Raw genomic sequence first — 23,759 nt, forward strand, 5'->3', positions numbered from 1 at the left:
AAAGTCATTCAAGCAGAGGTGATTCAGCAGAATTTTTTTTTTTTTTATCTTTTATCTGAATACCAGGATGTTTCTCCACTAGCGAGTGATCTCTGGGGAAAACGGATGTCATTGAACACAAAATACGGTCTAAGGACAAACATAAAGCTATATACGTACCTTCGTATAGACTCCCAATGGAATTTCAAAATGAAATAAATGACAAAGTTGAAGAATGTTAGTAATAGGAGTCATTAGGAAATCAAATAGCCCATATAATTTTTCCCTTAATCGTCATGCAAATAAAAAAGATCGGACTTGGCGTAGTTGAGTAGATTTCTGTCGCTTAAACAAGGAAACGATTCCCGATCGCTTTCCAGTGCCATGTACCGACGATATCTTATCTTTGTTAGGTCAGAATAAATTTTTCACCAGCCTGGACTTACTTGAAGGTTTTCACCAGATACCATTAGCTATGTGAGGTACCTCATACACCGCCTTCAGCACACTCAGGGGACATTATCAATTTTTACATATGCCTTTCGGTTTACGTTGCACCCCAATTACATTCACCAGAATGATTAATAAAGTGTTTGGAGACTTTTAGGGGATACCCTACATGCCTATATGGTTGGTCTTGTAATCTTTTCTAATACCTTAGAAGTACATTCGCATAAACTAGAGCTAGTGCTACAGAGACTAAGACAAATAATCCCAGAGTAAAATATCTGAATGTGAGTTTTAAAAACCGAACATGTTCATTTAGGTTTTATGTGTCTAGTCAAGGTCTTAAAGTAGTCCATGGTAAGGTGTCAGCTATTCATAACTATCCGGTACCTATTAACGTAAAAGGGGGATACAGCACTTTTGTGCTGTAGTGGGTATTACAATCGTAAGTAAATATGTAACTCTCCAATCATAGCAGCTCCTTTAACAGATCTTACGAAGAAGGGCGTAGATTTCTTATGGTCTGAAAAGCATCAACAGGCATTTGATATCTTAAAATTGGAATTATGCAGCTCACCTATCTTAAAAATCCCTGATTTAAATAAGGAATTTTTTTATTGCAACAGACGCCTCAGACCAAGGGGTAAGAGGGGTACTACTTCAGCAATATGATAAACAGTTCTTTCCTGTAGCTTTTTATTCACGTAAACTAAAGCCCTCTGAAAGTAAATATGCAGTAATAGGCGAAGAAAGGCTATGGAATCGTTAACTCACTAGTACATTTTAAGTTCATAATCTACGGCTATCCTGTTAAAGTCCTTACTGACCATAAGTCCCTTACCGAGTTTTTCAAAGGCTTTAATCACAGTCCCAAAGGAGCTCGGCGCCATATGATCATTCAGGTCTTTGGAGCCAAGTTAAGATATCTACCTGGGAAAGCAAATATCATAGCTGATGCATTATCGCAATCCCGCACCATCCTGTAAGGAACCATTATTGGAACTAAAAGATATAGAAACATCCGTGCCTATTGTTAAAACCGTATCTGAACAAGAAAATTCATTAACCCAAGAGATCGTGAACATTGAATACCTGGGTTGAAACGCTGAACTGTTACAAACTGAACAAAGCAAGAGTCAACAGCGATAAGCAAAACAATAAACACTTCGAACGGAAACCCTGAAGCAAAAGTATATTTAAAGTATGTGTAACAGAATTATGTAATCAAATGTAATATTATATGTAGGTCCGTGACGAGGAAAACCCTAAGAACACAGCAGGTGACTAACGACCAGGTAGTAGTAATAATCTCTTTATACCAATCGTCCTAAACTGGTTGCATTAATCCATTACATGGTCATCCAGGGTTCTCTATTATGTCACAGAAAGCCAAATCACTATTTTACTGGCCTACAATGCTTACAGATATAAAAAGCACATAACTAATGGTCACACGTGTCATGAAAACAAGGGACACACTAAGACACCTGTCAGTTTAGGGGCCTATCCCGTACCAAATCAATCCTTGAAAGAATACACGTAGAATTATTAACAGAGTTACGGGTCTGACAGAGGAAATAAACACCTCTTAGCGTTAATAGTTGCCTTGACACGTTATATAGAATTAATAGCACTAAAAAACAAACATCGCAATTGAGTGCGCTAGGAATATTTATGAGTGCTATATCAGTAATCATGGAATTCAACACATGATAATCTCAGACTCGGGTGGTGTAAATCAATAATAATCTCCTTAACTCGTTGTGTGAATTCCTTTCCATTAAGAAAACCAATACTATATTTTATCACCCAGAGTCAATCGGTTTGGTAGAACGGATATATAAGAAAGTATCAATGTCTTACGAGTTACACTTGCGATATTGGATCCAAACTGGATTATAGCGGTTCTCGCGGTTTTAAATACCTTTATCATTCATATCTTGTATCTATAGAAATTATACCGCAAGTAGCTTTATACGGTACGCTGCTAGAACACTTTTCCACATATTCAAGCCAACCATATACACTCCGTAAGAAGTTGGAAGGGTTACAAATTATATTAAAAAAGGAATCACGATAAAATCAATAAGCAAAACGTAACCATATGCAGTAAGTGTTTATAAAATATCCAAATATATATGCGTAAAGATTTGAACTCTAACTTAACGCTTTAGTTTAGTAGTCCATTCAGTATTCTAGGGATATTACGACAAATAAGCTTAAAGCTCAAACACACATCAAAACCTACTAGCATATTGTCTGTCCCGGTAGTTTATAATCGTAGTCAATAAAAAAAAAAAAATTTAAAGTCAGGAAGTCTAGAAGTGAAAATGTATATCTATGTGAATAATCCTATGTGGATCTTACATGGTAAATAGTATATATAAAATTTGTATGGAAACCCTTTTCTTCTCATGTGGGAGGAGTATTAAAACAAAACAAAAAAATACCCAATTTATACCTCGCTATCATTTGAAAGTACTAAAGTCATATCTTTTACAGCAAGTAACGTAACTCTTAAGCTAGCTGAGAGCAATCTCCTACCAGGTGATGAGGTCATCAGTCCTGAAGGTGCCTGGCACATTTGCCAAATCATCATTGTTCCTTTTAACCTCAATAATCTGCTTGCACAGGCTTCATCTGTAGTGTGTGTCGTCTCGTGCTTGCAAAGCAGGTTGGCTGGAGAGAGGAATGCTTAGCTCATGAACTTCACATGTGATTCATGGGTCACGGTGAAATACATAGCTGTAACCTATTCTTATCCGTGTTTGCAATGCAACTTTAGTTAAGGAATTGCAATTGTTTTAAAATTAATGAACAAAATAAGCAAACAGAATTTCTATAACATCAAAATGAATTAATTTTTTCTGAACCTCAAAGACAATTAGAGTCAATAAATCAGCTTATGACATTGGTATACGGACATTTAGAAGTATCAAGTCATGGATATGAAATATTTAGCCTATTACAATTCAAGTAAATCACATTCATGGGAAAATGTCACATTTTCTTGAAAAACCCAAAGTTTATATAGAAATTAGTTACATAGTGGGTTCTTTCGTAGCATCTGCCTAAAAAATTAACCTCAGAGGATGTGCGCGAAAAAATTGAATATGAACCTTTTGTTGGGGGCACATAGGATCGGATTTTATCACAGCTTAATTTCAGTAAGCGTAGAGAATTACAGAATCATGATTAATATTCTCTTTGACTCTTATGTTGCCTGGCAATCTTACAAATAGCTCCGTTTCACACTTCTTTGTCTAGTAACTTACTACCAGTAATATCGAATTTTCTTTGGGATTCGTATTGAATCTGTTAATATGGATATTTTTACGGTCGTCAGAGACCTGGATAGGTTCACTCATTGTTATAATGCCATGGATAAAAAAAGTTTGTACAGCTGACTCTTTTGAATTCCATAAAATATCAGCGAATTCATGTGGGTTAAGTCTGGTTCTTAATGGCTTTCTCCCTCCCGTATTTGGATGTTGTCTGAATTTACTTTGCCTTGTGACAAGTATAATTTCACTTACAGGCTGATTAACGGAACCTGGTTACAGTACCCTGCAGTACAAGTTTCACATCGCATGCCCGGACAGATCATCTACAGATTCAAACCCGTTCGTCGCTGCGGACGACGGCAGTGAAGTAACAACTCCCTACAATGTGAAGGGAATAAGCACCATCATAAGTGAACAAGCTTATTTCGTGGACTTCTTGGACTGACACCCGTATCCCGTCGTTAATCTCGTTTTAATGCGGAATGCTCTGGCGGCTGTCGCAATCGAAATTGACTACAAAGGGACATACTTCCGACAATTTCAACCAAGAGGATATTCAACTCTACATTTGCTGGCCCAGGACTCGTGCTGGGGATGATTTTATTCATCGCGAACGTGTTCGTATGGCATAGGATGCAGAGGACAAGTATGGGCGCAAAATAGAACGTCGGACCCTGCCCAGGCAATTTCCCCTTGTTTTTAACCATTTGGAATTGGCCATTTCATTTGGCTATAGGTGGTTGTCTGGAACTGTGTAATGGACGAAAAGTTGTTCGAACACTAGTTAAATGTGCAGTGGGTGTATCCTCGGTCATGTATCCCATATATAAAGTATCAGTATATGAATCAATATACAGTAACCTCCCCGTTAACACGAGGGTTACGTTCCTGGAGATGTCGTGTTAGCCGAATTCGTGTTAACAGGGAAGTATTTCTCCATAAGAAATAATGGAAATAAGGGGGTTAACGTTCCGGGGCAATGGGAAACTTAATCTATTTTGGGATTTTGCCAGAAAAAAAACACTTTATTTATATATTTTTATATATTTATATATATTTAAAGGTCACAGAAACAATAAAAACACACATTCTTACCCTAGTTGTATTTATTTAAGAAAATACTGTTCAGTAGTTGTAACACACGTAAACTAGTAAACACTATGACGCATCACTCCAGTCCTCACGCTCACCCCCCTCTCCCTCCTCACTCGACTGTCCTTCCTCGTCCCGCTCTCTCTTCTCACCCCCCTCTCCCTCCTCACCCCCCTCTCCCTCCTCACTCACTGTCCTTCCTCGTCCCGCTCTCTCTCCTCACCCTGCTCTCTTCCCTCGGCCTTCTCTCTTCCCTCAACCAGAACTGTTTTTTTTATAAAAAACTGGCTCAGTTTTGTTTGTGTGGTTTTCTTCTTCTTTGGTTCAAGCATTACTGTGTAGCAGTTCAGTTCTGACATCACCTTTCTAGCTATTGTAGCACTCCTGTTGATGTTGGGATCCTTGGCTTCTAGGATGTCTAATGCTCCTCGTATGGATGACAGCGCTTCTTCAAGATCACTTTTTGTTAGCATTCGCTCAGGCTCTGGGGTGGGTGCTGTAGGCCGTGATGCAGCTGCCTCCAACTCTGCATTTTGTAGCTTCTCCATCTCCAAGAGTTCTTCGTTTGTCAATTCCTCTCGGTGTGATTCAAGCAGTTCTTCAATGTCTTTTTCTTCAAGTTCATCGAACCCAGCTTCCTTTGCCTTGACAAGACATTCCTTGCTAGCTTTGTAAATATTTTCACTGATGTCAAAGCCGACGAAATCATGCACCAATTGAGGACACAGATGTTTCCAAACCCCATTCAGGCATTTCCTTGGCACTTTCTCCCAAGATTCTTTTATAAAACGGAGAGCATCTTTGATGGTAAACTGCTTCCAATATTCCTTCACGGTCATCTTATCTGTTTGTGTCCTCGCAACCATGTCAGTTAGGGTCGAACGTAGATAGTAAGACTTGAAAGTTTTGATGATTCCTTGGTCACATGGCTGAAGCAATGAAGTGGTGTTTGGTGGCAAGAAAGCGAACTGGATGTTGCTGGATAGATTTTCTATTGACAGAGGATGGCTGGGCGCATTATCCAAGATGAGCAGAATCTTGAATGGAATCTCTTCCTTCTCACAGTAAAGTTCTAATTCTTTTTCCAATTTTCCAATGTAATCCTTAAAAATGCTTCCCGTCATCCATCCTTTTTTGTTGGAATACCAATAGCAGGGTAGGAAGGTCTTGACATAGCCCTGTGAAGACACAAGAACAAACAGAATTAGTTTAGTGCACCGTAAATTGTGAGCTGGTGACACGATTTTCTTTTTTGTTATGGTTTAGGAATTAAAAATTAGAGTTTACAATCTTGAGAAAAAATATCAAATCTTTTGTGGCTAATAATTGACGTTTATACCTTACCTTCAATGCTCGTGGATTTTCCGAGTGATAGATGAGGGCAGGCTTCAGCTTACAGTCTCCCTCTGCATTGGCACCAAACAATAGAGTGAGTCGATCCTTGGAGGCCTTGAATCCAGGTGCTGTCGTCTCTTCAACCGAGATGTAAGTCCGGTTAGGAAGTTTCTTCCAATATAGACCAGTTTCGTCTACATTAAAAATCTGCTTAGATGTGTAGCCACCTTCCTCGATGATCATCTTGAGGGTAGCTGGATATGTCTTGGCTGCTTCTACATCGGCAGAGGCTGATTCCCCAGTCATCTTATTTGAAGAATATATAAGTTAATCAATGAATCAATGAATCGGTGCGTGTACGCCGCACTAGGAATCTATTTAAAGTGCACTTAGATTAATCACTTAGATTAGTCGTTTATGTTAACCAGTTGTATTAACCCTTAAACGCCGAATGGACGTATTAAACGTCGAGTCAAAATGTCTCCCGTATGCCGAATGGACGTACCATACGTCGACTAAAAAAATTTTTTTTTTTAATTCGCGGAAAAATACTTATAGGCCTTATGGCCGAAAACTTTTGAATCACGCGCCTTGGGGGATGCTGGGAGTTCACGAATCGAGGTGTTGTTTTGTTTACAATCGTTACACAGGCGCGCAAGCGCGAATTTCTTTCTTGCCGCACTAAAAAGTATCTGTGACACATCTCAGAAATTATTTTGTCACTTTGACATCATTTTTGTACCATTTTAAATTACCCGTTACATGGAGTATTATATATGAAAATGTGCGCATTTTTATGTAGAATACAACAAAAAAATACTCATGATTGTAGCTTTTATCAGTTTTGAGATATTTTTATATAAATAACGATAAGTGCCAAAATTTCAACCTTCGGTCAAATTTGACTCTACCGAAATGGTAAAAAAACGCAATCGTAAGCTAAAACTTTTATATATTAGTAATATTCAATCATTTACCTTAATTTTGCAACTAATTGGAAGTCTCTAGCACAATATTTCGATTTATGGTGAATTTATGAAAAAACTTTTTCCTACGTTCCGCAGCGGGTAACTCTTCCGAAAAAAATCATACATGCGATTGTGGTAATGTTTGCACCATTTTAAAATTAGCCGTTACATAAAGTTTTATATATGGAAATGTGCGCAATTTCATGCACAATAAACTAAAAACAACCCATGGTTGTAGCTTTTATTAATTTTGAAATATTTTCATATAAAAAATGATAAGTGACAAATTTTCAACCTTCGGTCAACTTTGACTCTACCGAAATGGTCGAAAAACGCAATTGTAAGCTAAAAAGCTTATATTCTAGTAATATTCAAGCATTTACCTTAATTTTGCAACAAATTGGAAGTCTCTAGCACAATATTTCGATTTATGGTGAATTTATGAAAAAAAAATAACATTTTCTTTACGTCCACGCGGTAACTCTTCCGAAAAAATCATACGTGCGATTGTGGTAATGTTTGCACCATTTTAAATTAGCTATTTACATAACGTTTTTATATATGAAAATGTGCACAATTCATGTAGAATACAACGAAAAATAATTGAAGGTTGTAGCTTTTCTCATTTTTGAAATATTTGCATATAAATCACGATAAATAGATAATATTTGCATATAAATCACGATAAATAAAACACGTTCGGTCAACTTTGACTCTACCGAAATGGTCGAAAAACGCAATTGTAAGCTAAAACTCTTACAGTCTAGTAATATTCAGTCATTTATCTTCATCTTGAAACAAATTGGAAGTCTCTAGCACAATATTTAAATTTATGGTGAATTTAAAAAAAAAAACTTTCCTTCCCTCCGCGCGCGGATTCTCCGCCACAAATCTCCGAAATGCGTACGTCCCATTCTCGGAATATTTGCTCCATTTCATATTAGGCATTTCATAGAGTTTTATATATGAAAATGTGCGCAATTTCATGTAGAATAAAACGAAAAATATATGAAGGTGTAGCTTTTCTTATTTCCGAAATAATTGCATATAAGTAATATATATATAAAAAAATCAACATTCGGTCAACTTTAACTCGTCAGATATGGTCGAAAACTGCATTTGTAAGCTAATACTCTTACAGTATATTAATATTCAATCATTTGTCTTCATTTTGAAAGAAATATTTAGATTTATGGTGAATTTTTGAAAAAAATATTTGTTTACGTCCGCGTGTTACAAATTCATGCATTATTTTGTGATAATATTTTCTCTGTGTTGCTTTTATCGTTTTACAATGTGTTATATACCAAAATGATTGCAATTTAGTTTACATTACAAAGAAAGAAAAAGTAACTTGTTACCTTTAACTGTTTTGCGCACAGCGTGATTTGAATACAATTATATATGAAATTTCATTTTTGCGCTATCATATATCGCATTATTTATATATGATAATGATAATTGTTTTCATTTTTGATGGTTGCATATTAAACTTCAGCCAATGACAAAAAAGGAGCCAAAAATGAACTCTTAATCTTGAAAACTAAGCGCACTGTGATTTTTTGAAAAAAATATTTTTTCCGCTTCCGCGCTCACTCTGAAACACCTCCGGCACACTGGAGACATTTTTTTTTTACCGCTTCGGCGTTTAAGGGTTAAGTGCACATATATTGATCATAATTATGATATTGTTATGATACAATAAAGTTTTATACATACTTACCTGGCAGATATATACATAGCTATTACTCCGTCGTCCGACAGAAATTCGAATTTCGCGGCACGCGCGGCAGGTAGGTCAGGTGATCTACCCCCCCGCCGCTGGGTGGCGGGAATAGGAACCATACCCGTTTTTCCTAATTCATCTCTTCCAGCTGTCTCCCTGAGGGGAGGCTGGGTGGGCCATTTAATTGTATATATCTGCCAGGTAAGTATGTATAAAACTTTATTGTATCATAACAATATCATTTTTATACATTCAACTTACCTGTCAGATATATACATAGCTGATTCACACCATTGGTGGAGGGTAAAAGACAGCTATTACTGAATAGACAGGTAAACAACATACGTTGTAGGTAATAAATAAATAAAACCTTGGTTCCTATGTGTTTAGACGAAGGGTCGACTTCCTAGCTATTGCTAGTAGTCTGCTTTGTCTCAAGAGCCTCAGCGAGGATGTGACCTATGGCTAAGAGTTCTTGTAGATCTCAATGGGGTCTATTTATCCACTTACTTGACAGATAGTGGGTCATTTGTCAATGGGTCTTATCCACTTACATGACAATACACCAATGCCTATTGGCATAATTAAGGAGCACAACACCGATCCCGATCACCTGATCCTAACACGAGGTTTGTGCTTAATTTGAAAAGAGCTATCCCCAAACTCATTTCAAATAACCCCAGAAAATAATACACTTATGTTAAAATTAAATAAAAAAAAAATTTAATTCACTAGTTTAAGGATCAGTGTCGGCTCCCTATCCCAGCAACGCATCCGTGGACACGTATAACAAAGAGAGAAGGATCTCTCATAGGCCCACTTGATCTCCTTCGTGCAAAGAGAAGTCAACACATAGTTGCATCTCCCGTTATTACAGCTAATATGACTATCACGACATATTGTTATGGAAAGAACAAGAAACTGTTAAAGCTCGCACTTCAAGCGCTTTTTAATTCTTAGCTGTTTGAAGGAAACATCAAGTTACTCAAGAAGTGCTTTAGAGATTCCACTCTTCCAAAGAAGACCAGGGCTTTCTTTGCAACAGATCTCTTCTGGATGAAGCCCAGAGCCTGGTGGCGCCCCTCGCTCCCGGCGCCTGCTGCGGCTCGCATGCCTGGCGCCTCGCCTGCCTGGCGCCTCGCGCTAGCTGGCGGGCCTCGCGCCTGGACTTGCGCCTCGCCCCTGACTGGCGCCTCGTCGGGCCTGGCTGTTAGCCTCGCGCCAGCCTGGCGTCTCCGCGCCTGGCTTGAGCCTCGCGCCAGCCTGGGCGTCTCGCGCATGGCTGGAGCCTCGCGCCAGCGGCCGTCTGCTGGTGCACTAGCGCTGCTGGCGTCGCGCGCCTGTCTGGCGCTCGCTGGCTACCCGTCTGGCTGGTGCTTCGCTTGCCTGGCGCCTCGCGCCTGGCGGCTCCTCGCGCCTGGCTGACTTCTCCCCACTTGCTGGAGATTCGAGCTTGTTAAGAGTCTCGATGAAAACTGGCGATGTCCACCTCGGACACTTTATTTGCCTGATTTATTCGCCTCTAGCACATCTGCGCCAGATTGGAGGCTACTCCTTCTCCTCCTCAGACAATGACAGTGTTTATTTGGACTGTCTTGCTCTGGCATCTTTACGCCTGTTTGGCATTTGGCGCCTGATTGGCGCTACATTGTCCGAAAGTCTGAACATCCACAATCGTTTATCAGGAGAAAGGAAAAGGGTGGAAGAAAGTTCTTTCACTTTGAGCTTATGGCCTCTGCAACAAGGGGAGGGGGTAATTTTAGTCGGCTACATCAGTAGACGATAGGAAATCTAATAGTCCGCGAGACCAGTCTTCCATCCGAGGAGGATCATACTTGATACTTCAGTTGCTAACGAGCACTCTTCCTACATGTTGACGAGTTCTCTCGTTGCAAAATCTTCCCTATCCTTGCACGAAGGCAGGGAAAGAGCCTGGAAGTTTTAAGGAGACTCTGAGCTGAAATTGGGAGGATTCCGATTTCTAGCTCTTTAAATATATCTCTTTGAACCTTCTGGGAAGTAGTTTTGAGCCCCTCATCGTATTCCAAAGACTCTGTCAGCAAACGTTTAAACCTTATCTTCTTTTGTAGATAACAACGTAAATACATTGCCTGGACAACGAATCCTTTATCTGAAAGCGTTGATCCAGGAATAAAAGGTTATAGTTCTTTTGCCAAACATACATGCTGGCATTGAACCCACATTGCCGAGTCTTTCTAGAATTTGATTCCAGATTCCAAGCCCCAAAATCTCACTCGTCCTTTTGTCGATTAGTACCAAGAGAAACATTGATGAGGAGCAGTTCCATCTTGTCAGAACACGGAATCTGAGGCCCAAATAGGATCCCCATTGTAACTATAAGATCTCAAGTCTTGTCGTATAGAGGTATTGTGTAAGATCCCGAAGATCTTAATGCTCTGCTATCTCCAATTCCCTTTATAGAGACAGGAGTATAGCCTTTTACTGCGTTCTTTGATAGCAGATATATACAAAGGTAATTCTTCCCTCTGAAAGGGAAGAAAAAAACCGCTATGTGGTTCACAGAGGTATCCGGAAGAGGACAGTTTCCTCATTTCCCTCAAGCACGATCTGCAGTATTATATATCTTATCCATGACTACTGTCATTTACCTTGAAACATCCTCTCATTCATGTCCACTTCTGGTCAGTCTGCACGCAGACAGACTCAGAGTGGAGAGGTGTTAAGGTCCATTTAAAATAGATGCTGAAAGAATATTCAGACTGTCTTGGAAAAGAACTTCCAAAACCTGCTGTGAGAAGAACGTGACCTCTGAGAATCCAACCTCTCTAAGTCTAAAATGAGGCATAACATATATCCTCTCTTTCTTTGACGCCCTTTGTCTTACATTCTGTAAAGAGCTTATCTTTTAGGGGAAAAAGACTAAATTTTATTCCCCTTTCTATAAAGATGGCGTATATTGCTACCTTCTCTTATATTCTTTCTTCCTGTCCTCGTGCCTGGGCAACGAGAGAATGGAAAAATTCTATCATCGTTATTCTGCAAAACAAATTATTATTATCCATTATTTCCTACTAACTGATCCAGGATCGAGGAGAATCATTCAAGATTCCTATCCTAGGACATCAGGCCGTAATGTACGGTTCAGATACTTGAAAGAGCCTCTCACCCAATACTGAGAGCTCCTACGAGTCTTTTCCAGTACCAAAACAAAATACAAGGTCCCCCTTGTTATATGTTTACATAGGAGTAGGATAATATACCATCCTGTTAATAACAAGGAAAGAGGAGAAAGAGGAGCTGCATGGTTCAAGGGACTAGCCGAAACGTGCAATAAAAAAGGGGTTGCCAAGGTCTTTCTAAAACCTACACCCAGATTAACTTATGAGTTCGATATATGTTTCTATCATTGCTCATAAGGTTGAGGAAAGCGAGAGACCTCTAAAGATATCAGTTCTCTTCACCATGTAAAGGTCTATAAAGCAGAAGAACCCACTTATCCTGACACGTACTACGTTCGCCTGTGCGATATCTAGGATAATTGTCAGTAGAGGGTTGATCTGGCAAAAAGAGTTTCTCCCAAAACAACTCCTCTTGCCAGGAAAGAAGTCGCTCACGCGACCACTATATTACTGACATGAGAAAGTCTGTTCTTGTTAGAGACTTCCGCAATTTCAGTTAATCCTGACAAGGGCCATGGCCGCCTGTGCGACAACTTGTGTCCCTGTCAGGAAAAAAGAAAAAATGATCTTGTGTCAGTTCTCAAAGAGGAAACTCTTGGAAAGTTCTATCTCCAAATACTGAGAAATTGGAGATCCTGATGTCTTGCGCCTGGCTGGCGCTCGCGCCTGGCTGACGCCTCGCGCCTGGCTGGCGCCTCGCGCCTGGTTGGCGCCTATCGCCTGGTTAAAGCCTGGCTGGAGCCTTTATGGCCTATTACTACTTGCAACCTTGGTCAGGAAATCTCGATATCAAAATAAGAAGAGGTGCTGTAAGAATCCTATAATTCTACAGTACTTCCATAGTTGGATGTTTCTCTCAATTTTCCTCCTCTAATACGAGTATATCGGAAGGGGAATTATTCTTTCCTCGTTTAATTCTTCCGTATCCCCCCCCCCCCTTTTTTTACCTTTTTTCCTGAACGAGAAGGACCCACTCCAGTGCGAGGGACTGAGTAACTTCCCAGCTCTATGTAGGAAAGAGCATAATTTGCTCTAAGGTATATCTATTAACTAATTATTTTCTAGTTAGAGCCAGGCGTCTGGCTGGTGCTATGATTCTTTATGGCATGGTTTGAGGAAAAGGAAGCAGTCTACAGGAAGACTGTTCGTCTTCTTCTTGCTAAGAGATCTATGAAGAAAGACTTCTCGCAGGTTCTCACAAATCTTTGCAATAAAGTTAGACATACTTTAAACAGTTTATTATCGTTCGATCGAGGTTCTCACGGACTCGCAAATTCTTGCATTGCTTTTATTTAATAACTCGCTAAAACGAAAGAAAATATTTTGGATGGTGCTCTATGCTTATTGCACACCAAAAGCTGGCGCAACTTGTGCCAGGGTGGCGCATCTGCGCCAGGCTGGCGCCTCCTACTAATAATCTTTATGTTATGTGCCAGAACATCTGTGTCTTTATGGTACCCGACTCCTTTCATATGTTAATTCCGTTCTTATTATGAAAAACTTTATATACGTAGTATAATCCATTCAGGGAAACCATTTCCCACTAAAAGAATGTTTCCCATCCGACTCATACAACTTCTGCGCAATATCCGATTCTAAATACGATTGTGTCCTTTACTCGAAAGACTTAACCTACCGTAGTCTTGAAGTGAATCTCTATTACATCTCTCTTCTCACTAAGTATGTATTCTAATAAGCCATGCTTTCGTAAGTATGAGTGCATTAAATAATATCATGTTCTTGCTGCATTAGCATCCTTTAATCATGTTACCTACGGTAAACAGCATTGAAAGGTTGTAATATCTTCTTATTGAAAGATTCCTAACAAAAGGCAAACCAACATATATTTATGATAGCTTCAGTATTCCCTCAATCCGAGGCTAAGACCACGATTGTAGGGAAGAGATACGGTTAGTTATCCCATTCCGCAGGAGAGAGAGCTGTAAACGACCTCTCACGACTGAGAACGAAGTGGTACTGCGACTGTGTTGGTCTTTCAAAGTGAAAACAGTCTGGCCTTCCCTTTCCAGAGTTGCCAGTTACTCCATTAAATAAAGGAATCTTATAAATTATTATCGAACTTCAGGAAGTTTTTATATGAGCATCATTAAGCTAACGAGACTTCGACAAGTCTAGAAACTAAATAGGTGTCGTCTAAACAATTCTTTTAAACCTATTCCTTCCTAGGAAAGTCCTAGAAGGGTACTGGTAATTCATGGAAAACCTCTTCTAACACGAAGAAAAATGTTCTATCCTACTCTCAATCCACCAATAAAGATATGCTTCTCCGATCACTTCTCGAAGACACGATAGCATCATATAACTCATACTCTAGCGTAATAGAATCCTCTATAATACTGTTACATTAAGGTAAAACCGTATTAATTTAGGAAATTTTGTAAGGATTTCACTTGACCATTATAGCATAAATTTCGGTATGTGTCTATGCCTTGCCATACCGTAGTCCTAATGCGATTTGTCCTAAGCATGGTAGGAGCTAGAAGCTTAAAAGTCATACATATATGCTTTATCACTCAACGAGATCCATATAATTCATTCGATTGACAAACAATCTAAATCGTTCTCATCATAATAGATTTATATCTAAAAATGCACCGATGGGGAATTTTATGTTGAAAAGAAAATAACAATTTCATACCCCATGGGATAGCGCTCTCGTCTAGTTGCGAAAAAAATGTTTCGCACAATGACTTTATCACAAATGTTATCGAATGATCTCTAATATTAGAAGGCGCTAAATCGTCGCCTGATTCCGAAAGGTGGATCGATTAATGTCATTCTCATTTTGAATAATTCTACCAGAAGGCATTATACGAGGATCTTCGCCAATTTCATCATTTGAAGTTCTTCTATCCATCGAGGAACCGTAGGCATAAAAAGGGAGAAACACTGTTTAGGATGCCTTTCCAATGGCTATCCCTGGCAGTCTGGGACGCTCTACAGAACCTGCCGAGGGACGCCTGACCGGTGGGGATTCTCTGAAACCTCCTTACGGTTTTTCGACATCCTTCTCCTCTGGGCTTGTGAGCTTGGAAGAGGTTCTAGACCTGAGAGCGAGACAGAGCCGATCAGACGCACCCTCCATTGTAATGGGGGAACACTATATTCACTTACGTTCTAAGAGTTCAATTGCATGAACTATCCAAAGTCTACAATTTGCAAATATGATATTGTAGATTCTGCGGAGTAAGAAGGTGATGAGGATGCAACAACTACTAGTACTGTTACTACTATAATTGCTCGTTAACACAAGAGCTAATAAAGCTTCTAAAGGATAGTTACTTTTCTGACTTCCCCAACTAGGAAGAAAGATATGCATTTCCTCAATCAAACTCTAACACTTATTTGTATTAATGAATAAATATAAGTAACTCCCTTTCATGAAAGTATAAGTAATTCACTTTCGTGAAAGTGGATGAGTGTCTACCGAAAACTTCGGTAGTTACACGTCACTAATCTTCTAAATTTTCGAAGTTAATTTTATCAAAAAATTCTAAAAGTTAACAAAAGCGTATGCCGAACCAAAGATCCATTACTTCCCTGTAAAAGTTAGCCCAGACGATCGATGGCGATGAAACACGAAAATCCATCAGGAGGAACTGCAAACGTTGTTTACATTCCAAGCGACAGAAAAAATATGAATTAGAAAACGGGTATGGTTCCTATTCCCGCCACCCAGCGGCGGGGGGGTAGATCACCTGACCTACCTGCCGCGTGTGCCGCGAAATTCGAATTTCTGTCGGACGACGGAGTAATAGCTATGTATATATCTGACAGGTAAGTTGAATGTATAAAAATATGAATCCACATACATGTAAAAATAAATCAGGTAGCCTATAATCAATCTGTTACCTTTTATCTTATCAATAACTGCAGTTAGTATATGGGTCAATGAATCAGTTAGCATAAAAATTAATGAATCAGTCAGCATAAAAAATTAATAATTTTTATCACTTCATATATGAATTTTTATCAGTTAAAATATTTTTTTATCATGTTAATCTTTATTTTATGCAATTATCAGGAGTACATTAGTATTTTCTGTAGCATATGTATCTTAATGAGATGAAGAGAAAAACTGTATCAGTATATATCACGTGATCACTATTATTTACGAATATCATCATATGCACATGTCTTATATCTTATTACTTGAATCTGTACTTGTGTACACCATGAATTTTTTTACTCATAAGTATTTTCTATATATCTATATATATTAACATAGTTTCTGTATCACACTCCTATAAGTCAAATGCAAGTCAAGCTTGAGTAATATTCAGTGGTTGGTTTTGTAGCCGACCGAGGATTTATGTAAGTGTTACATAATAAAAATATGGAATGTTATTCCATATATATAAAAAACTAAAACTATGATTAATTAAAACCAGTGACCCAAGAGGTCAACCAGATTGCTTGCAGGAATGTGATCAGACCAGATACGATAAGTGGGCTAAGATGACGTATACAATAAAGTAGGCTAAGATGACGTGTTTAATCAGTCAGTGTCTAGTGCCGTCACCTGTGGTCATTCATTTGTTTATAAATTATAGCCCAAGCGTCTTGCTTGAGGCGACCACCTTGACCTATAATTCAAACGGCCTGCGTGATTTGTAATCTATGTCATCTGTGTGTATGTTCGTATATTCGAGCTACTGTCTGCTTCCTTTATGATTTGTAAACGAGATTGTAAGGAGAAGCAATCAAGCCATCCTCATTAGAAGACCTGTCCATTTTTATCTGAGCTTAATCATGTAGAATTCAATCAGCCATCATCATTGGCAGACTTGTACAATTTCATCTTGTAATCTCAGAAGAATAGATGTATTTTTGTACTCAGTGTTTTCTACTAGAACCTCACATCAGAAAGAGATCGAATGAACTTATAACTATCATCATGAGTTTAACACATCTCCGTCGTCATAACCAAAGAAGATATTGACTTCGTAAGTTATCATCAAACCCCAAGACACTCCAATGAGTATGGAAGTCAGAACCAACCGACTAAGCGTAAGATTATCACAAGTCTAACATAACCTCACAGGGCGCCTTATTATACAAGGCAACAGCCCTAAAAAGTATTTTCTCCAAAGTTAGAAATTAAGGTCATATTTAAAGATTAAACAGAGGGTAATGAAAAGTCTGGCTCTACGCAGTGCACACTACCTCCATGACGCTTTCGAAATTTTTACTTACAACTCCGAATATTTAGAAGATTGATGCCATCTCGATGTTTGCAGAGTCTCTTGTGTCAATAAACTTCCCACTCCATATGCTAAATCCGCACACCACTTGTACCCATAGACGCTGGGGGACTTTCTTCACAAAAATCGTAAACAATGACTTCCAACCACTACTTTTCCAAGGGAACTACGATTTTTGGTAGAAGAAGAAGAAGAAGAGTGCACTAGATAATTATTTAAATAAATAGTTAAACGGCAGTATAAGGTCATTAATTGCATAAATTTTTTACATATTCATGATTATTAATTTGAAAATATTCGTTGTTGAAAAAGTAACTAGATTCCTGACTCAAATATCAACAGTTTTGCTTGTGAACGGTACCTACGGTGTTCTTCACGCTCTTCAATTGTTTAACAGTGTTGCCAATTGGTATGTGTTTACCCTCCAAACTGGGTATAAGATTTACACAAAACCGGGAAATAAGTGAAATTAGCGTATCTATTTGTAGTATATATACATAATAGAGCAATTTTATCATTATTGCATTACTATGACAACTAGAATTCATGGAAACAGTTTGTAAATGCATCGGCGTATGTGTGAAGCTCCACTAGATTGGCAACGATGAGTCTTTTTGCCGTCGTCTGCTCGTAAGTACTTCAGAAATATCTGTAATTTTTTGGGGTAATTTGGTTGCAAAAAAGGGATAATAGACATGAATTAAATAAACATTTTAAAGTAACAAAGTAAAGTTAAACTAAATAATGAGTAAATTAAACAATTAAGGGAATAAAGCTTTGCACCTCATACACAGTGTAGTCAGGTGCTGCCAGCAACTGTGTTTGTGGAGTGAACGCTTAGGAACCAGGAACAACAACGTAGTTCAAGTGAAATTTGGAGTGAATTTAGACCAAAATGTCTATAATTACAATCAAATAAGCACTGTGGAGTTTCAGCTGTGATGGTAGTAAAGATAAAACTACCAATTACAAGGTAAAAATTAATTTCAGTTGAAACCATGACCCCGGGAATAAAAAGTTCCATACTTTCACTAATATAGGCAACAAAATGTTGTTTTATTGTGCTGATTACAACTGCAATCTTGAGTAAGATCATTAAACGTTACATAGGGTAAAACACTGCGTGGACTGGCCAACTCAATGACTACCACGGCTAGGCCACCCTCCGAAAAAGTACTTTTAACGCGTCCTGACACCGGAGATGGTCATCAGTCACGAGTTGTTGACCTCTACTCTCCTTTAGAAGTAAGTATTTTCTCCAAAGTTAAAAATTAAGGCCATATTTTAAGATATAAACAGAGGGTAATGAAAAGGGTGGCCAACGCAGTGCCCTCACCACCAAAACACTTTCGAAATTTTTACTTACAACTCGGAATGTGGCGGGATCACAAGCTTAAAAGAAACCAGTGGCAAAACCCTCCCCACGTTAACCTAATCGCTCCAGCTGCCCAACTCACCCTCAGTCACACTTTTTTCTTTACACAACAAAATACACGCAGGACAATTGACCTACCTACACACAGAAACAAAAAACACAGACACAAAAAACAAAAAACTCTCAAAACACATGTACTTACCCAACCACTCCAGATACTCCGGGCTATGCTGTGTTGTCTGCTGGTCGAGGTCACTGGAACACTAACAACCACACGACAAAAAACAAAAAACCACAACAAAGACCACAACCCACAACCCAACAACAAAACAACACCCAAGGACTACAACCCAACAACAAAACAACACCCAAGGATTACAACCCAACAACAAAACAACACCCAAGGATTACAACCCAACAACAAAACAACACCCAAGGACTACAACTCAACAACAATACAACAACCAAGGACCACAACACAACAACAACCAAGGAACACAACCCCAACTCAATAACACAACAATCAAGGACCACAACAACACAACAAACAACCAAGGAACACAACAACAAAAAAGGAACACTTTCACAACCCAAGACCACTGCACAACCAACACATAAAAAGCAACACACACCCCCACTAACAACAACCCTCAACCATAACAACTCGCATATAATAACAGGAACTCACATACAACTCAACAAAAACCTCATAGCACAACAACTCTGAAGCAACAACATCAAACTAACAATACAACAACTAAACAACAAACAAAACACAACTTAGCTGACTATAATGACACTACTAACTGGTGCTAACACTGCTGGCTGTCACAGGCTCTAACCCAAGACTGACTGAAAAACTAACCCAAAACACAGAACTCCAACAACTAACAGGACCAGCAGACAACCCAGAACTCTCCAACAGCCAATACAGTCGTTAACCATCCAACCACCAAATACTCTCTCTCTCTCTCTCTCTCACACACACACACACACACATAGAGGTTGTCAAATGGAACTCCATAACTCCTCCATAGGAATATTTAGAAGATTGACGCCATGTCGATGTTTGCGGAGTTGCTTGTGTCCATAAACTTCCCATTTCCTGTGCTAAATCCACACACCACTTGTACCCATAGACGCTGGGGCACTTTCATCACAACAATCATACACCTGACCTCAAACCATACTTATCGAAGGGGACTAAGGCATTCTTTGCGGCGTTTTGTGTTCTTCAATTGTTTATCAGTGTTGTCAATTGGTATGTGTTTACCCTCCAAACTGGGTATGAGACTTACACAAAACCAGGGAAATAAGAGAAATTAGCGTATCTATTTGTAGTATATATACATACTACAGCAATTTTATCATTACTGCATTACTATGACAACTAGAATTCATGGAAACAGTTTGTAAATGCATCGGCGTATGTGTGACGCTCCACTAGATTGGCAACGATGAGTCATTTTTCCTCGCGTTGTCTGCTCATAAGTATACATACTAAATATTTGTAATTTTTCGGGGTTAATTTGGTTGCAAAAAAGGGATAATAGGCATGTATTAAATAAACATTTTGAAGTAAAGTTAAACTAAATAATAAGTAAAGTAAACAATTAAGGGAATAAAGCTTTGCACTCATAATCAGCGTTGTCGTCTGCTGCTCGTAACTGTGTTTGCGGAGTGAGTACTTAGGAACCAGGAACAGCAATGTGGTTCAAGTAAAATTTGGAGTGAATTAAGACCAAAATGTGTATAATTACAATCAAATAAGCACTGTGGAGTTTCAGTTGTGATGGCAGTAAGGATAAAAACCAGCGATTACAAGGTAAAAATGAATTCAGTTCAAACCATGACCCCGGGAATAACAAGTTTCATACTTTCACTAATATAGGCAACAAAACGTTGTTTTATTGTGCTGATTACAACTGCAATCTTGAGTAAGATCAATAAACGTTACATATGTACGCTAACATTGTTCAAATGAGTGCTGGGAAGGCTGGGAAAGATGGTGGATTGTCCATGGTTAGACTGGCCAGCCTCACGATTGCCGCCATATTGAATTTCAAAACTGCCTTGAAAAAATATTTTACAAAGAGCATCACATGCTTATTTTAGTTCGTATGGAGCTTTCTTAATATCACATTATGTTGACGAAACTTCAATCTTTTGAATGGTATGCTTAGAGTTGTAATTGTATTCTTGTTTCACCAATTAAATATCAAGTGAATAAGGCATGGCCAGCGTGATGACGATGAATCGTCTGTGATTGTTTACCCTATATACGCTAACATTGTTCAAATGAGTGCTGGGAAGGCTGGGAAAGATGTTGGATCATTTGCGGTTACGAACGGCACCTCAGTCGGTGGACGCCATATTGGATTTAAAAACTGCCTTGAAAACATATTTTACGAAGCCCTCGCATGCTTATTTTAGTTCATATGGTGCTTTCATATATCACATTATGTTGACAAAACTTGAATCTTTTGAATGGTATGCTTAGAGATGTACTTGTATTTTTGCTTCACCAATTAAATATAGAGTGAATACGGCTGATCCACGCGATGACGATAGATCAACTGCGGTGTTTCCCCCTAACTCTTCCTCTACTCGTCTTTTGGTCAATTGAAAAAATAACCTAGTACATGGGGCTATAGCCTAGCCTAGGCTTAGATTAAATTGCTGTACCTAAACCATTCATGAAATCATTAAGAAATCATACAGTATTATTGACCCAGACAGTCTTAGGGTAAACAACCGCATGGACTGGCCCAACACACTGACGGTCACGGCATGCCACCCTCCGAAAAAGTACTTATAACGTGTCCTGACACCGGAGACGGGCATCAGTCATGGCTTGTTGTTGGTGAGGGACGGAGCTAAAGACCTCTACTCTCCTTTTAAAGTAAGTATTTTCTCCAAAGTTAGAAATTAAGGCCAAATTTAAAGCATTAAACAGAGGGTAGTGAAAAGGGTGGCCAACGCAGTGCAAATCTCACCAAAACGCTTTCAAAATTTTTACTTACGCTTAAATATGTTAGAAGATTGACGCCATGTCGATGTTTGTGGAGTCGCTTGTGTCAACAAACTTCCCATTTCCTGTGATAAATCCGCACACCACTTGTACCCATAGATGCTGGGGCACCTTCATCACAACAATCGGAACATGGTCACTGGGCACGACTTTTTTAAGGAAATAACTGTTTTGGTAGAAGAAGACGACGAAGCATGCACTAGATAATTATTTAAATAAATAGTAAAATAACAATTTGTCGAAAATTGTATTTTTCCTAACTATACAAACCTGAGGTCCTTTAACAATAGGAATATATTTTCAGCGTAGCTGGAATTACGGCCGTTGAATCTTGAACAAGGTAGTTAGGCAGTAACTATTGTGGGGCAGGCTAGCCTACCCAGATGTAAACACTCCACTTTGCCTTTCGGCCCAGGTTCAGATTGTGGGGTGGCATGAGGTGGGCATATTTGTTAAAGGACCTCAGGTTTGTATAGTTAGGAAAAATACAATTTTTGACAAATTGTTATTTGTTCCGATACGTAATACAAACCTTTCGGTCCTTTAACAATAGGAAGACTCACTGATTGGTGGGAAAAATCTGAGTGAGCCTCTAGAACTGACTGGAGTTCTACGCACCTAGGCTACTCCTCTGACAACTTGATCGGAGTATAGGAGCTGCGTGATCAAGAGTCAGACTTCTGGGCCTTTTTGAAATGAGTGAGGGATCGTGACTCATCCGAAAAAGGGCTGTGAAGAATATTGGCGTTGGAGACATTAATGCAATAAAGTTTTTATACATACTTACCTGGCAGATATATACTTAGCTATAGACTCCGTCGTCCCCGATAGAAATTCGAATTTCGCGGCACACTCTACAGGTAGGTCAGGTGATCTACCGCCCCGCCGCTGGGTGGCGGGAATAGGAACCATTCCCGTTTTCTAAGTCAGATTTTCTCTTCCACCTGTCTCTTGAGGGGAGGCTGGGTGGGCCATTTAATCGTATATATCTGCCAGGTAAGTATGTATAAAACTTTATTGTATCATGACAATAACATTTTTATACATTCAACTTCCCTGTCAGATATATACTTAGCTGAATGGCACCTTTGGCGGAGGGTAAGAGACAGCTAATTTTACTGAATAGACAGGAAACAACATACCTTGTAGGTAATAAAATAAAAAACCTTGGTTCCTACCTGTGTTAGCGAAAGACTTCATGGCTACTGCCTAGGAGCCTGCATCGCTTCAAGAGCCTCAGCGAGGTAGTGACCTCATGCTAAGAGTTCTTGATGGTCTGTCAAAGGGGTCTTACCCACTTACGCGACAGAACCTTAGGATCTTTGTCAATGGGGTCCTATCCACTTACATGACAAAACACCTTGCCTAATGGCATTATCATAAAGCACGACACTGATCCCAATCACCTGATCCTATCCTCGGGTTAGTACTATGATTGAAAGGAGTCATCCCCGAACATCCTTTCAAGCAACCCAAAAACTCAACACCAATATTGTTACAAATATTCATTAAAGAAAACAAAAACAAAATTATTTAAGGATCAGCATCCACTCCATGTCCCAGCATAGTATCCACTGATACATACGGTCCAAGAGAAAAACATTTTTCGTATGTTACTTTAACGTCCTTTAAATAATGGGATGCAAATACTGAATTACATCTCCAATAAGTTGCTGCTAAAATGTCTCTCATTGACATATTCTTAGTAAAAGATAGGGAAGTTGCAACTGCAACGGACTTCGTGAGCTTTTACCCTAAGCAGCTTTAAGGAGTTCTCTTGGCAATCCCTGTGAGCTTCTGTTATCACATTCCTGACAAAGAACGCCAGTGCGTTCTTTGACATAGGTCTCTTGGGGTTTCTTACTGAACACCAGAGACTCTGGCGACATCCTGAAGCTGTGTCTTCTTTTTTTAGATAGAACTTCAGGGTCCTGACCTGGGCAAAGAGACCGCTCCAACTCTCTACCTACCAGGGAAGAGAGTCCTTGACTTCGAAACTTCTAGGCCAGTTTAGAAGGGTTCTCATTCTTTTGCTAGAATAGATGTTGAAAAGAAACACAGCAGAGTCTTTCTTAAAACCCACCCGAGAGTCCAAAGCATGCAATTCACTGATCCTCTTAGCAGTTGCGAGGGCTA

General features: G+C 39.1%; 2 protein-coding genes across 2 annotated transcripts in view; both read right to left on the reverse strand.

The window, feature by feature from the left end:
- Positions 1–23,759, reverse strand: part of LOC135212921 (ATP-dependent RNA helicase Ddx1-like) — a 407,348-nt gene that overhangs the window by 195,098 nt on the left and 188,491 nt on the right. The gene's annotated exons all lie outside the window — the stretch shown is intronic.
- On the reverse strand, positions 4,794–17,392 carry LOC135213254 (tigger transposable element-derived protein 1-like). The gene is made up of 3 exons (XM_064247232.1): positions 17,210–17,392; positions 6,147–6,443; positions 4,794–5,980 (listed from the first exon to the last, which is right to left on the reverse strand). Exons 2-3 carry the CDS (start codon positions 6,441–6,443, stop codon positions 4,991–4,993), a joined length of 1,287 nt encoding a protein of 428 aa, XP_064103302.1. The 5' UTR covers positions 17,210–17,392; the 3' UTR covers positions 4,794–4,990.

This window comes from Macrobrachium nipponense, chromosome 42, assembly GCF_015104395.2.
Source record: "Macrobrachium nipponense isolate FS-2020 chromosome 42, ASM1510439v2, whole genome shotgun sequence".
Lineage (NCBI taxonomy): Eukaryota > Metazoa > Arthropoda > Malacostraca > Decapoda > Palaemonidae > Macrobrachium > Macrobrachium nipponense.

What these genes read in the sequence shown, in the direction of transcription:
- LOC135213254 (XM_064247232.1), bottom strand. Translation starts at nt 6,443, where the DNA reads ATGACTGGGGAATCAGCCTCTGCCGATGTAGAAGCAGCCAAGACATAT. An exon ending in AAAATCCACGAGCATTGAAG is followed by an intron (nt 5,981 to 6,146) that starts GTAAGGTATAAA and finishes GTGTCTTCACAG; the next exon opens with GGCTATGTCAAGACCTTCCT.